The sequence below is a fragment of the Nesoenas mayeri genome (assembly GCF_963082525.1).
Source record: "Nesoenas mayeri genome assembly, chromosome: 5".
Classification (NCBI taxonomy): Eukaryota; Metazoa; Chordata; class Aves; order Columbiformes; family Columbidae; genus Nesoenas; species Nesoenas mayeri.
The window spans coordinates 66,171,563-66,188,067 of NC_137548.1; the positions used below are offsets into that span (position 1 = coordinate 66,171,563).

Sequence of the window (16,505 nt, forward strand, 5' to 3'; positions counted from 1 at the left end):
GGAAAAAGTCTTTCTGCATTTGCTTCTATGAGCAGAAATGGCAGGTGAACATACATGGTAATGAAGTTGATGTAGAAAAATTGTGATTATTTTCTCATCACCATGGTAACAGAGGAACTCTGATGAAGCTGCTAAGTTTTTTTCTTATTTAATCCTTCTTTTCCAAATAAAACTATGGGTAGGCAATTCTTCAGACTATAGAGTAGCCTCTGGGCACTCACCTCTTCCAACACATCGCAAGGGAAGGGCTGGCTCCATACTGAATTATACAAAAAAGTTCAAAAATATCCCTACATGAACAACACGTGTTTCTTTAAAAACACGTGTGTGCGTGTGATCAGAGTCATTTCTGAAAGCTGGGGCTCTTCACTGGCGATAGTTTGGAGGTGATGCCGAAGGGGTCCATGCTGTCTGTTTCGAGGGGCGAGGAGTACACCTCTGGTTCCAACGCCTGGCTGTAATCACTGTATTCACCAAAGTCTGTGGACTCCACAGGCACTGTGTTGATCATTGGTAAGAAGTGAGATAGCGGAAGGAAATCTTTGCCTTTGTATTGTTGTCTTTGCTTGGCGCTGCTCAAAGACACTGATATTCCATACTTTTTTGATTTATATACGTTGTAGCCGTCCGGACGAATCTCTTCTTCGAAGGAACAATCCTCAGTGGAATACCTGAGCTGAACAGCAGTGAGGAACAAGAATTACAAATACACCCACCAGACTCATGGTATTCACAACATAAACCTGTGATGTGACCAGTCCTTTCCCTTTGCTGACAGTGGGGGTGTCCCTCTCCATTCTATTCTATTCTATTCTATTCTATTCTATTCTATTCTATTCTATTCTATTCTATTCTATTCTATTCTATTCTATTCTATTCTATTCTATTCTATTCTATTCTATCCTATTCCTACCTCTATTCCTACCTCTATTCCTACCTCTATTCCTATTTCTATTTCTATTTCTATTTCTATTTCTATTTCTATTTCTATTCTAATAGACCCCCTCACATTGAGTATCATATGCATTTGGGTTCATGAGGCCATTAAAAGACCTAATCCAGAACTCCTGAAGTTAATTCACATCCATCACATCAAATAAGCTTTGAATCCTGGATGTGTACTTCTCCACAGCTATGACACTTATCTGGTCCTGAGCATAGGAAAAAAGTATCTCAGCTGCCAGTGCTCATTTAGATAAACTGTCTTTAATGGTTGACAGTCCTTAACTGCAGTCACAAGAGCTACCCCAACCATCCTCAGCTATAAAACTCCAGCTCTGTTAGAGCTTTGTCTGTGTAAGGACTTCAGGATGAGGTCTGGAGGATGCACAAAGCAAGCGCTCATGTAAATACGGCCAGTCAGTAAATACTAAAAAGGTAATTGTCTTTTTTTTTACTCAGCATTTACTAAAATTACAAAAGACCAGTTAATGCGATGTTATTTGCTCATTACATATTAGTTAGAACTGTCAAATTGATACCAGCATGTTAAGATTTTGTATATAAGAATGTATTCTCTTGGGTATGAATTTGGAGAATTACAGTTGGGATATACTGTACGGATAGTATACTAAGAGTTTGCACCACCAGGTCAGACCTTTACAGATCCTTACACAAGCATTGTATTTCTTTCAACTCCGGTGCTATTTCAGGCTCAGCCACTACAGGTGGTTGAACTCACGGTCAATAAAGACAGTTGTTGATTATGTCTCAGGTTGCAGTGATAAAAATGCCTTTATATAAGTGCTCTGCCTGTCTGAATGGAGAACATATTTGATACTCTTCAGTCCTTTCTCAAACATCCTTAATAATATGGAGTACAATTAAGTGCATGCATTTGCTTGTCTTATAAAAGCACTTTTTAAACTAATCAAGTAATTTTTAAAAAGGCATTTTCTCCAAATTAAATTACACAATATTTATCTTTCTACACACAGTATAGCTCAGAAACATATGTGTCTATGATACAAATGTATGGCTGAATTTTAGCTGTGCTTATTTCTATGAGTTCTCAGTCTCACTAACAAGGATGATGAAATAAAAAAGCTTCTTAGCACACTATGAGTAAGTTATTGATTTCACCTCCATGCCTCAAGTATATAATTCTCTCTTAATTTCATTGGGATTGCCTCTCGTGTATTTTTTAAACAAGTACCAAATGCACTTGAAGTGTTTCCAGGTTATCTTTTTCACAGGAGGAATTCATAGTACATCAATATATTAAGCAGTCACACCATTTCCCCTAAACTACAGAACGTGGCATGCTGCACATTCAAAAATCAACCCTAATCACTAGTTTTCCAGTGTTAATAAAGGTCACGTTTCAGGAGTGCAAGTGGTTGCCCAGTTCAAGTCCCCAGATGCCGTATTTGCCCTTTTGTTCCTCCACTCCTCAGTGCAGCACTGATAAGACAGAGAATTATCTGTGGAGCTGCCAGCCTGGGCTGTTAACAAGAGAGGTGACAGCAGGTGCCCACAACATGCAGACACCATGGCATGGCTACACGCCATTGTATTTTCAGAAAATAAAAACCCTGCAATTAATACTATATACAAACAAATGCAATCTCAGTCAAGGCATATGCATATGCCTTCAAAACAGTGTTATATGAAAGCTACTTTAAAATTCTGTGATTGCTAAAGTCCAGCCGGCAGCTCTGATGGGAGCTGGATCCAGGCTGTGCTTTGTTTTCATTGATCGTTTTGCTAGGGATATACATTAAAACATCAAGCTAATAATTGACCTGCCGTATCATCTAAACCTATGCACGTTAGCACTGCATCGACTGGTTCTAGCTCAGAAAAGCTGTGTGTTATATACACGTTCAAAAACATTAGTATATCAGTATTGCTCCTATTAAAGACACTTGGAATTTTGACAATGGGCCAAGTCCTTGCCCAATTTAAATCAGCAGGAATTTTGCTGGAGTAATCAAAGCAGAATCGAGCTGCATCTTTACTATGGCATAATAAAAAGCTGCCGGTCTGTGAAACTCAGGCTCCCATAACTCAGTTATAGATTGAATCTAAATCTTACCCTTCAAATCCTAGAGTTGGCAGCTTATTCATGTGGCTTAAAAAACAAGTTTATATCGCTGATAAGGACCGGCTAACCCTGACATACCTAAGGGAAAAGCTTGACTTAGCAAAGTGGTGTCAGCAGGTCATTCAACTTTTTGAACATAAATGCAATTTTGTCCTGCATTGTATTTTCAACATATTTTGACGGGGGACACGCAACACACGTTTTGCGTTCTAAATTATGTCCCTTGCTGAATTCTAATAATCCTGACGGCCTTACAGGCGGGAATAGTGACAAGAATCACCGGTCCTATAGAGAAAAGAGGGTGGGGGTGGTGTGATGGGGACCTGAAAGCTTTGTTAACCCTTTGCCAACCGCAGCAGTTAAAAGAAAGGCAGCTCTTTGGTCTCGTCGGCCGCTTCAGCGCGGCAGCCGGGCTGGAAAACTCCCTCGGGACAGAGTTACCAGGACCGGAGTGTTGCATCTCACCTGCCCGTGCAGCCGTCCCGCCTCGTCCATGCAGAGATACCGGGAGCTCCGCACGCCCTTGATGGCCACGGTGCGCACGGCCACGGCGCGGATCTCCAGCAAACCTGCAGGGATAGAGAGAGAAAAACCGCGTTAACTCCGCGGCGCCATCCCCATCCCGCCCCGCTCTCGTCTCGCCGCCCCCCGTACTCACTCTGCGGGCTCTGGCTACCGGCGGCATCCACCCGGCCGTCTCCGCCGATGCGGAGGAAGCAGCTGAAGAGCCCGTGTTTGCTGGCGGTGTAGAGGTGCCGCAGCCGGATCGGTTCCCCCCAGCCGTAGTTAACGTGAGGACCGGCGTCGGGCAGCGGCAGCGAGATGGCAGCGGCGGCGGCGGCGGCGAGACTGAGCAGCGCCAGGGCGGCCGGGCGCGGCTTCATGGCGCGGAGGGGCGCGGAGGGGAGCGGAGAGACGGCCGTGCGCTGCGTGCGCTGGCTGCGCTGTACCTCGGGACTGTACGTCGGGCCAGCCCCCCGGCCTTTTATAGCTCTCTCGTTATCAGCCCGATCGATTCGGCTGCATCCAGCTCCAATATAGAGCCCATTTCATAGCGGGAATTGGTCGGGATCGGTCACTCCCCCCGAAAATATTGATCGGATGACATCATGTCGCAGGGGACACCCTGAAGTCGCTCCCTCCCCATCCGCACCTCCGAGTTCTCCCTCCTTCGAGTCTCCAGCAGCGCCTCTCCCCGTCGGGCCAGGGCCGGACCCCCCGCGGTCCCCAAGGGGACGGGACGGGCGGCACCGCCGCTCCCGCAACCCCTGCCCTGGTGTGAGCGCCGGGAAGGGGACCGGGGGTGGGCGGGTGTAAATCCAAACCCATCCCGCCGCCATGCGGAGGTGTGGGAGCCAACCCGCCTTAGCCGCTGCCCATCCTTTATTTTCCTTTTCAGAAGGATAATTCGCCTTTTTTACACCTTTTTTACACCTCGGTAAAGAGAAAGCAGCCTCGGGCAGAGCAGGACTCCGCAAGCCCCGGTCACTTCCCAGGGAGCGCTGGGTGAGCCTGTGCCGCCGGTCCCTGGTACCCGCAACCGGCGGGGCACAGCCGGACACTTCCCATGCCGCGACGGGGCGGCCCGGTACAGCCCGGCAGAGCCCCTTACAGCGCGGTACAGCCCGGTACAGCGTGGTACAGCCCCGTACAGACGGGCACGGCGCCTCTGGACGGGCTGGAAATTCTCCAGGGCTTTATTGCCGCCTGGTCATCCCCGGCTATGTCACTAGATGGAGCCTGGCACCTGGGCTGAGACCGGCCTCGACTTTGGGGAGCTGCTGCCTGGAAGCTAAGGGGGGTCTTCAGCTCCTATTCGTCCCCATTTGCACAAAGAGATTGGGGGGAAAAAGATTTAAAAAGAGCGTGTGTAGTAAAATTGCATTGCTGCCAGCCAGCGGCCAGACCTGAGCATCAAACAGATTGTTTCTTTTCCTGGTCTGTGCATGGACTTTTTCCACTCGTGCTCCTCCTCCGGAGCTTGCTCAGTGAGTGCAGCAGGAGAAATGGAAAGAAGCAGGCACATATTTTGTTTTGTTCCGGGCTTTTTGCACTTTAGGGGATTGCTGCTGACTTTTGTGCTGCCCATCCAAACTGAGCATTAAAGGAATTTTCTCAGATCTCAAGAGAGAAATGAGGTACTGATGGGATTTCATAAAGAAAAAGAACTCTTGATCCACAGGACACATTAAATAACAATTAAGCAAAACATAACCCCATACCCCCGGCGACTTTTCTGAAACAACAAACTTCCCATCGGCTTCAAATCCTGTTTTTATGTTTTGCTACCTGATTACTTTCATCCTTTTTGTTTGTACACTTGCTTCTCCCTCCTGCAAACACTCACACAAATAACTTGTCTTTATGTGTAATCTTAGCTCAGTGAGGCTGTGCATGTAGACAACATCATAAATTAATACAGAGTCTTGTAGGATGGTGGACTGCACTTGTGTAAATGCTTACACTTCTATCATGTGTAGCTTATGGTACTGAATTTAATCCATCTGTCAATGAGTGTTTGAATGATCAGGGTCTTGAATTGCAAGCTCCCTGGAGCAGGGATTGTATGTCACCCACCATTTCAAAAGCAACTAACGATCTTGACTACCTTCAGGTTTTGTTTTGGTGGTCAGCTTGAGACATCCAAGAAGGAGCCCAGTTTTCTCTTCATGGTTGATGAATAACTAATAAAAATGTGGACCACGTCACTTTCAGGTGCTTCCTGTTACATCCTCCAAATCATAAGCTGATTTGAAAAACTCTGGCTTTTCAAACATCACACAAGTTCACAATATTATAAACCCAATAAATAATACTAAGGCATCTCAGACCCTGTTTTTTGAGGGTTTTTTTGCTTTTTTTTTCCTCTACAGAATTCTGCAATGTTATTACATGACTGCTACAAAGGCAGTTCACTGCCCTGCAACCCTGGGCCCCACAGCAGTTGTGCATGTAACTCATCCTGGCTACATATGCATTCTTCAAGGTATCGAGCACCCACCACACACACAGAGGTTATGGTCTGAAATGAATCTGAAAGGCTTTTTTAGTTCATTTTGTTGTGCATCTCACTGAACAGAAGCTATTTTATTATTACTATTTCTGCTATACTATAGTGTTAATAATGTTTGTGATCATAACTACATTTTCTTCTCAAGAAGTCAAACTTCTTTCCAGCGGTAAAGAATTGATGCTTACAACTTCTTTATTCATTTTGACAGCATTATTATTACTCCCTTGTGAAGATCAAAAATTGAGGCAGAAAGGGCAAGCCTTTTGCACCAAATGATACTTCAAATCAGTGCAAAAGCTGGATATAAGCGAGAATTTCCTGACAATTGATAGAGAGCTTTTGCAAACTTTTTTTCATTGTTACTGATGTTATGTGGACTGATGCTTAAAGGCTCATATAAAATCAGATTAAAATAAAAAATTGAAGCACTTAATTATTTTTTTCAGAATGGCCTCTCTAGTTATAGAAAGCTTTCAATCGAAACCATTTGTTCACGTTTCTATGTAGTCAGTGACAGAGGTAAGTGCCTTCAACTACTTATCTAGACTGGATAGTAACAGTCCTATCTCAAAACAGCTGTTTAAGAGATATGGGTTAAATAATCTCTCGAAGTGCCTATTTCTTTATTGGCTCTGGAAAAAAATAAGCCTAGATGATTAACTCAGATTAAGTGCCTCAGTTTTAGTTAGAGCCAAATAAGCTAATGAATCTCACTGTTTTCAAAATACGAAAACTGCAAGAAGAGATTTTAAATTCAGTCCTATCTGTGTCACTGAACTTTATCATTTATTACCATCTTTTTACCGGAGTTCAATAGAAAGACACGTCTTTACAAGTTTCTACAATTGTATTGCAGAAAAAACTTATTTGCAGAACAAATTATAGGGTAAATCACACCATGACTTCCAGTGCTGGTCCTACTCCTCACCTTCAACAAGGAAACCTGGTAGTGTGTGTAGGACGTTTTGCATTTATGGGGTTAGGAAATAAAACCCAGGAGGAAAGTCTAGAATAAAAATACCTCCTGACCAAATAGTACACAACTGCAAAAGCATTTTCACCTGTTGTAATGAATCATTTATTTCCACTGCACTTTTCCCAATGTAATTTTTGCAGAACAAGAACTTCAGCTTTCCATAACGCTAAAACTGAACTGAATGTGTTTTGGAAGAACGTAACTATCTATATTTAAAAGTCAAATATCTTGGGACATATCAAGAAGATAGCAGACGGCTTGTGCCTAACTATATAATACCGTAATTGGAACCAACTGAGATGAAACCAAGGAAGTTTGCCACAATGATCAGAACTAGGGCATGAAGCCACCCATGAGTAGAAGGTGGTCATAGCAGCTACCTTGTGGCAGACACCAGAGGAAAAATTACATAGGAGGGTCAAAATGTGATGAACTAGATATGTCTAGGATGAAAAGAGTAGTTCAATAGTAGAATAGCTTCAGAATATCTACAGAACATCATGGTGAGAACTTTGAATATGTAAGTCGTTACAGAAAGAGGAAAATGGTACAGAAACTCCAAGGAAGTTTTGCTTCCTTTGGGCTATCTTTGGGATCTCCCACAGATTTAGGAGTAGGTAATACACAAATGTGAGTCAATATTACTCTTGAGCAGAAATTTGCAAGTCTTTTTCCCCTTTTCTCTGAAGTCAGAAGTGGGAGAATTACGGAGGGAAGTAAGGTCCCAAGCAAAGCTACAGATGTTGGTGTTAATTCCTTTGGGTTGTGATTTCTGCTGTAGATGCTGCACATCACCCCATAAGTGACAGCCAAAAAAGTTCCTTTGTTTCTCCCATGGAAGAGGAACACTAGAACACTCCAGTCCTTTCTCTTGCTTCTGGTAGAGATGAGTATGTCAGGCAAATGAGGAAAGGCAGAAGTGAGGACACAGTACACTGTGTTATGCGGTTATTCGAGCATGGAGTTGTTCTATAAAGAGCCTTATCAGCACGGCGCGAGTTAAAAAACCTGCCTAAGAAGGAGAGGTTACTCCACCATATGTCAAGGACCGCTCTGCTTCCCAGCTGCTTCTGCAACCCAAGAGGCATAAAGGTGACAATATTTCTCCCTGGGCTGTGAATGAGCGCAGAACTGAGATTCCACAGCTCCCGTTGCGTGCACCCACTGACAGGATGTCATACGACGGGATGAGCATTCACAGAGGCTTCCCCCAGATAATAATACAGTACAATAGTCCCCAGTGAATTAGTAGGATCCAAATGCATCAGATACTTAAAGATTTTTCAAACTATCAACTTCCGAAGGGGTTCAGCTTCTAAAATGGCTCTACTAAAGAAGGTCAATGTGCTGGAGAGATCGTTGCTACTGTAATTGGTAGTTGCATGTGTTATTGCTGGTTCTTTCCAACTAATTTCAAATATCTCTCGCCATTCTGTTATCTAATGCTTTCTTAACTATTACTATCAGTCGATTGCATTCCTGAGAGCAATACTTAGCCTGGCATTGACTTAAAACTTTCACAGTCAAATGATATCTTCTGATTAAGCCTACTCTAAAGCTCACAGAAGTCCCATCAGCTTCAAATAGCCTAGATGCATTTTTTCATCACTGTAGGCCATTATTTCATACTTTGGGAATACTTAAACCACTCCATCTTTTCTGTGTGCTATGAAATCCTTTGTAATTCTGGTATAGAAGAAGCCCTATTGATTTTCTGGGTACAGTAGCTCTCCAGCACCTTATTTACACTAAATCAACAATAGTTGTTTATTTTTTCTAGCAAGCCTGCATCCTACAGCAGAAATTAATAATTGCAAGTTTATATGCTGGTAGGTAGAATAATTCTGGATCATCAAATTGTCAGTCAGAAGTGGTATCCATGGAGCATTTACCTTTATTCTTTTATTGTCAGTGGCAAAATGTTTTCTTCCTGCCTCTTATTTCATGCCGTGCTCTGCTGCTTATCACTACTAGGAATTGCAAGTTACCACCAGAACTGGATAAACTGTTAGAGAGATGTAAATGATTAGTGAATGCGGGTGAACGTTGTGTCAAAGTGTCAGTTCAGTCCATAAGTGTTTATTCACATGCTGTTGTAATTTTGATTATGATATTGCAGGAAAGACTCTTACTGAAAAGGTGAATGCCTTTATGAAACAGTTCTGAACAAATGTAAGCTTTAAAATGTACAAAGTTTCCTAATGGCATCATTTAAGGCTGTTAAAAATATTTTGCACACAGCCACATCTTCAGTTTCCAGAAAGCAAAGTGATACAGCTGAACCCATAGAAGTCTACCTTTCACCCCAGCTCATATCCTGGGCCTAAAACCAAGGAGAAATATCTTCAAAGAGATACAATTCTTATGTAACTCCTCCAAAATCAGTTTAGTAGATGGACTTACTTCACCTGGATTTTAAAAAGTGTGATGTTGTCTTGCCTCCCTCTTCACAAGACACCCAGACTCAAATCTTAACACAGGTGACAGTCACGTAGAAAGCTCAAAGGGCAAGAGGTGAAGATTATTAATAACTGTTCTTCCACTTGGGGTCATAGGAAATAATTTTCTGCTGAAAGGAAGCCTATACCACTGCACTGCATGATTTGCCATGAATCGGGAAACCAAGCAAGTTTTTCTGATGTTCCTTATTGCAGCTTCTTAACTAGTCCCGCTTGCTGCAACGAGTCATGGCTGTGGGACATTTGGGGTCAAGAATTGAAGGGCAAAGGTTAGTGAAGCATCCTGCCAATGCAGCTAAAAGTGACCTTTACTTGACAAAGCAGAAGTAACATGGGGTCTAAAAGAAGGGCATTCAAATTGCTAGTCGGTCCAAAGCATTGCATTTGGATTGATCCTAATCAGCCATAATTTCCTAGTTTAATGGCCAATTAAAAGGCCATTTGAAAGTAAGAGAAGCAGAACAAATCAGCACGGAAAAAGCCTGGATGGTCTTTAGAAAGTAATTCAAGTTTACTTAGGTTTTACACATCTGACTAGCGAGAAAATGAGTAGGTAAGGGATGTCTTACTCCAAAAGTAATTCAGGTTCATTAAATAACTTGTTTCAGTATGAGATAAGATCTAAAGCAGCGCTGAAAAGTGAAGTGAAATACTTGCATTAAAACAAGGGATTCATCTGTCTAAAGATGACAGCAGATATCAAATGGAATGTAAAATCCCCCACTATCTGGCTACTGCATGCGTTACATACCTTGACCTGATGTAAGAAGGAGAATTAAACTTAATATTTATTTTATGTATATATACAGCTGTGATCAAGCATATAGTGGTCAGGAGGATTCTGATTTACCATCTTTAAACCCAAAATGTTTTTATGTTAAATGCAGCTTCAGATTTTTTCATTTTCCTGGAAACAAAGTTCCTTTAACACTATGGACCAAAAGTGAGAGCCAAATTACCTCTGATTCTTTCATGGCTGGAGGTGCAAGGAAGATCCTTCCATGACAAGAGGCAGGGACACCTCAGTTCTGGAAGTGAATAAAGCAGGTGGAAGTGCTGAGGATGAAAAAGTGGACTCACAGTGTCCCTCTCATATGGATCCATCTCAAGTTCATATACTTTTGAATATGGATCTATTGTTTTAGGCACTCATTTTGCAAAGGGAATTGTAAAGATACATCCCACAAGGAATTCTGCATTTAAACCAGAAGATTCCAGAAGTGGGATTTCAGAAGATTCCAGAGTGGGACAAGAGTCTCTCTCATAGCTCTACATGGGACACCAAGATTTTGCTCCCTGAGACCTGCATATTACTCTTTATCAGAGGTCTCCAGCAGACAAAGCCTGAAAAACAGCTACTGATCCCTGTTACTGTAGCCTCCCTCTGCAGTTCTGCTATTGCTGGGCAATAGATGTCCCTTTTTCCATTTTCTTGACTAAGAGGTCACATATTGCCATTCAGTTAGGCAGATGGGTCATTGATTGAATAGTATTGTAGAAGGAACAAGCCAACAATAATGAGATAAAGTGCAACAGAACTATAAATGGACCCACACAGTCCCTTCCTATTCATGGCTCCAGTGGCAATATCAGTATCCCATTCTCAAAATACAGTAATTCCCAAGTTTACTTTTTCCTCAACACATACACAAACACAGCAATGACAACACTTTGCACCATCATGGCAAATAGTAATGGTATAAAAACTCATTAAATAATCATTCGCCTGCCTGGCTTACATTTCCTTTACAGCTTCATTGTAACTCTGAATTTCCTGAGAAAAGTAGTGATGGATATATCAGCTACAGCTTTTCTGGTGATTTATAATCCTAGCTACCTAAGTTCCCTCTGCACTCTCATTAGGTGAGATTTTCCAGTTATGATGTCTCATCACCACTTCATACTGCAACAAATCTTACCATTTGTTTCATGTGGTTGTTTGCTGTTGGTAGTTTGTATTTCAGTTTGACTTTACTGTATGTAAATAATACTGAATAATACTAATAATAACAGCAACAACCATAATCGTCAGCTAATGTTCAGAACAATATTGTTAATACTTTGTTAAGAAAAGAGGCAAAGGTCCAATTCTGCCTTCCATGAAAAAAAAATCATTTACTTCAGTGGGAACAGTCAGACATTTGGCAACAATTCTTGGTAGAAAATTATTAGAGTATTAATTAATATTTATAGTTCAGGCCTCTTAAGGCCTCAGAAGAATGAAGGCTCAATTTTGCCTCATGTTTTATGTGCATGCACAAGTAAGCAACTATGTCATGCTTTCCCTTCTGCTTCCTAGCACAATGATGCACAGATAATGGATGGATTTCAAAGTTTCCCAGCCTGATACATTTATTCCTAGAGAGTTTTGCTCATGTTACAGATGTGGACATGCATGACTACAGTTTTTCCAATTTTAGATCAATGAGCCCCACAGCAAAGAGCATGGAGTTGGCAGGTCCCCTGCATTCATCTGAATGAAATGAAAGGGAGCTCAGTTCTTGGCTCCAGTTTTCTGTCACTCCATTGTCATTCAACAAAATGGACCAAAGAGAAAAGCGATCAATCCATAAACTCGTGAAGCCTCAGTCTCCAGCTGTCATCAGCTTTGAGCTCCTTCCACTGATCTTATCGGTTGCAGAGTGATTGAAAGTAATTTGTTTTGGTTGAAAGTAATTTGTTTTGGAGAGTAATTAGATTATCTCTTGGGGGGGCTTCCTACCTGGTGACCCAGTGTTTCTCCTTGGCTTGCTGCTCATTAACATCAATTACCATAGAGACACTCTTCAAAGGAAGGCTTGTGCTGCCCAGGGTGGGGAACCTATTAAGAAATATGCTTCTCATTCCTGCTAGGAGATAATAAACCTTCTGATGTCAAACAATTATTTGTGGGTCAGACACATATGATCCCACTGGGGCTTAAGCCTTTCATTTGTCATCCAATCTGAAATGCTTAGTAATTAGGAAATGAGCTAGAGCTTTCTAAAACAGTGTATATTAATGTGAATATAACAGGCTCAAGCAAATCACTATGTAGGATTTATGAGCATTTACTAAGACTGCCAGAGCAGTAAGGTGGCCTGGCAGGCAGGCTGTTCTGGTAAAACACAGGGACACATATTTCGCGTTGGCAGAGGTAGCAGGATAGCAAACAAAATCCATCTCTGTAGGGGAAAGTGCAGAGAGGCTCAAAAGTTCAGGCTTTGACTCTTGTCCCCAGAGTCAACTCTTTTTAATTGAGACAATTAATATGGTTATGTGTATGACACAGCACTGATAAGCATCATAATATCGCCAGTATCTTTTTATTTTCTTTTTTTTTCTGTAATCATGTGAGCTCTAAATGAGTCATTGCCTGACTCTGACATTTACCGGTAGTGATTACATCACTACTACTATGCCATCCTACAGAACGTTACAAAATAAACAAGAACCATAACGATCCACCTTTTGAACCACATCTCTTGTTCTGACATAGCAAGTCTGAACAATAAATCACCCCAGTTCTGCATTAATTTACAAACATTCAGTATAAAATTTTCCCTTATTACATCTGATCTTCGTGTTGCTCAGGCAGTAGAAAAAGGTTATAGAGGGGGCAGAAATGGCCTTTAAAATTAAGGTTTGGTTGCTGCGGCTTCCCTGGCTGTGTAGAGGTCCTAGTGTCACCAAAAGCCCCTGGGCTGGCCCTGGGTGTGTAGGATGAGCTGGGGTTGACCACTGGGTAACCAGGGTTAAAACATGGTGAAAACATCGTGGTTCTGCAGCTGTTGATGGCTCCTCAGAGGTCCTGGTCCCTGCGGAGATCAGGAGAAGTTGGGGCAGCCCAAGAGTTACATTGAAAGGGAATCATCACCAGCACTTGTAGTCAACAAAACCCACCCTGATAGGTGATACTGGCTCTCACATTTAAATACCTACAACTCCTTTAAATCTCTTCTCTGAAGAGCTGCTAAATGTTAACATCTGAAGTAAATAACTGTGATTTTTTTTTTTTCATTTGCCTTGTTTGAGTAATTAGGTCATTATATTTGAAAGTGATTGTTTTATGCGTGCCAAGAGCGAATAATGAAGAGCTTTGATGAATCCAGCGGGCAGCATGTAAATGTGGGGAAGGAATGCAGAGGCAAATGAATGACCTTTCTGAAACAGAATTTCTCCCTGCGCCACCATTTTTATCCACATTAAAGCCAGTTAACTCATTTACTTTTCCCTGCTGTGTATATTATAGTTGATTCCTCGATGCTTCCTTTTCCTAATAAGATGCACATTGTCCAAACCGTTTGCAACGTTCTTTAAATAGGTTTCTATGGGCCTGTTTATGAACCAACCAGCAGCTGCTCATATAGAGCTAAACATTTCCTCACCTTATAATTTTCAAGGAGTGCTTAGAACTTAAATATTTTATCAGACTGCGTTTATACCGTTTTGATATTAATGCTGAGCTATGTATGGTCTTTAGCCACCTCCTTAGCCCCTAAAGATTAAGTTAGAGTTAATTAAAAAAATAAACTGATGGTGTTAGCTAAAAAATAAGAGACAAGGACTGAACAAAAAGTGGAAAATAAGTAACTTTTTGTCTCTCAGGACTGATCCTCACTGGAAAGGGTGAATTGACTGTTTTCACTTAGCTGCTCATACAAACAAGTACAGGATGTTACTCTGCAGCTCCATGAAACCATATTGACTCTGTGGCACCCCCATTATAAATCAAACTGAGTAAAGCAGAGAAACTGGAAGTATCATGAAGAGACAGGCAATGATTTTGTGTTGCAGGCCTTTCCTTTGAGCCCGGGGTGGGAGGAGAGCTGCTGGTGCCTGTGAGCATCCTCACTGATGCCGATGCTGGTGCGATGGTACCCGGCGGAGGGATGATGCCTTGACCCTTGTGGTGTGGCCATTGACCTTGCGATCCTGTCTCACATCTGCTGGCTGCCAATGGGAAATAATATTCAGTCCTTCAGCAGCACAGCTGGTTGTGAGAGGGAGGATGCCACAGGAAAATTAAGGTGTCCTGAAGAGGGAAACAAATGGTCTGGGAGGCTTCATGGTAGTGAAAAGAAGCAGATGGCTGAATGCATTTTATCTGATGTGTACTTTGCAGGTGTATTTTCTGCTTGCAGGTGTACATATCTGTATATACCACGTTCCATTAACTGTGGTAATTTAGAAGAAAATTAATTCAAATCACTAGATTTAATTTTTTTTATAGTGTGCAGTATGTAGTGGAAAAAGTGTCTGGTTATGGCAGCAGTTCAGCTTAAATCAGGATAAATCATTCGAAGGAAAACAGATTTCTCCCCTTGCTGAGCTTTGGTTTGCTATTTGGTCTAAGTGCTACCAGAGCATGTGGACCGAATTCACTTTGGATTAAACTAAACCTGAGTATGTGTTCACTGAAATTCCCCAACGTGCTGTTACCTATGAATGGCCATTCAGTCCATGGGACCAGACCAGACCTTGTCTGAAGCAACCCCCTTGAACTGTGTCCAGTGTGGGTGGCAGGTCCTCTGCACCTCGGGACAATTTTGGGACAATTCATGATATTCACATCATCTTCTTTGTTTTCTTAAATAAATACATTTTTTTTTCCCTGTGCATGACAGCAGGTCCAATAATTCCAAATCTTGACACGGCATCTGATAAACTCTCCTATAGCTTTCATTTATTTTCTCAGTGGAAAACTTGGTAATGTTTTATTATGCACGTGAGAGGCTTTGACTCAGTCCGTCACATCCCAACTCCCTGCCCTGCCAGCTTAGGCTAATGAAGTGAAGAGTGTGAACCAAACTGTGGTGAATTCTTGCACCTGAGCTTTTATATCAATCTCCCTGCTCTTGGTGTGAGCTGAGCTCTGTTTACAAGGTGATTTCTAGCTCTTTGTTCTCAGCTTTCTGAAGTGTAGGCCTAAGGAATTATGGAAGGGATTATCATGGACTTCTTATTTACTTGTAGGAGAGCTACCAAGGTAGCTATGCAAAGCAGGCTGCTAGATAGAAATAAACCCCCTAAATCTGAATCAAAAGGGATGAATTCTGTGGCCAAACAAACAAACAAAATAAAACTGAATTTCCTCATGGAAAAATGCCACTTTTTTTGCAAATTGTACAAAATCATAATAGGGAAATGAGACAGGTCACACATCTCAGAAATCTTGTGGGCAGATGCCCCTGTTTACAGCTGATTTACAGTTCTGAGATTTTCTGGGACTACAGAAGGTAGAATCAGAGTTTAAAGAATGAACATCCTAACTGGAAAGCAATACAGGAAGCAGGAGTTAATTCTGAGATTAATTTCTCATCCATGGGATCACAGAACAAGATACTTCTAATGGTTTTGTTAAACTATGTGACTTATATGGATCTTAAATCTCCTGTTTGTAGAAAACTATGTCCCTTCTTGATTCTCTGCCACAGTAGTGTAAAAAAGGAAAAGATGGATAAAGTGACAGAAGTATCCATTTGTATTTTTTTATCCACTGAATATGTTACAAATGTAATTGACAAATAATTCTCTGTGAACATTCTAGAGGAAAAATGTTGTTTGTTTGGATAGTTGATCAGGAATGCTTTAGAAACAGACTCTGAGTCATTTTTTAATACATATGTTGCTCACCCAAGGTGTAGAAATGCCAAGATGTGAACTGAGGAGCCACTTGCCCAAAAGGGTAGAAAATATGTATGTGCACATCCTAAATACAGACATTTCAACAGTTTTTCTCTTTCAAATGGGTACAAGTCACAATCCTAGATTCATATTAGAAAGTGTCCATTGGCCACTGTTTGTATAAGAGGTCACGGGTTCATTAATTAATAAAAATAATTTGTTCTTTGTGAACAATTTACAAAGTCCCATTTGTCATTGTCATAGCACATTCAACCACCCTGAGCTAAGAGATGACTTCTTAAGCTCCAGAAAGCAAAGTAGCAAAATTGCAAAACACCAAATGCAGTTGCATGGGGTTTATCAGCTCGTGTTTCCCCTTATCCCGAGATTTGAGTGCTGGCCTTC

General features: G+C 41.7%; 1 protein-coding gene across 1 annotated transcript; it reads right to left on the bottom strand.

The window, feature by feature from the left end:
- Positions 1 to 343: 343 nt before the first annotated feature.
- FGF19 (fibroblast growth factor 19) lies at positions 344 to 4,094 on the bottom strand (the record flags this gene model as incomplete). The annotated part of the gene is given in 5 exon segments (XM_080345296.1): positions 344 to 676; positions 3,512 to 3,615; positions 3,705 to 3,939; positions 3,941 to 4,045; positions 4,047 to 4,094. Coding segments are annotated over 5 exon segments (825 nt in total).
- Between the last annotated feature and the right edge of the window lie 12,411 nt (positions 4,095 to 16,505).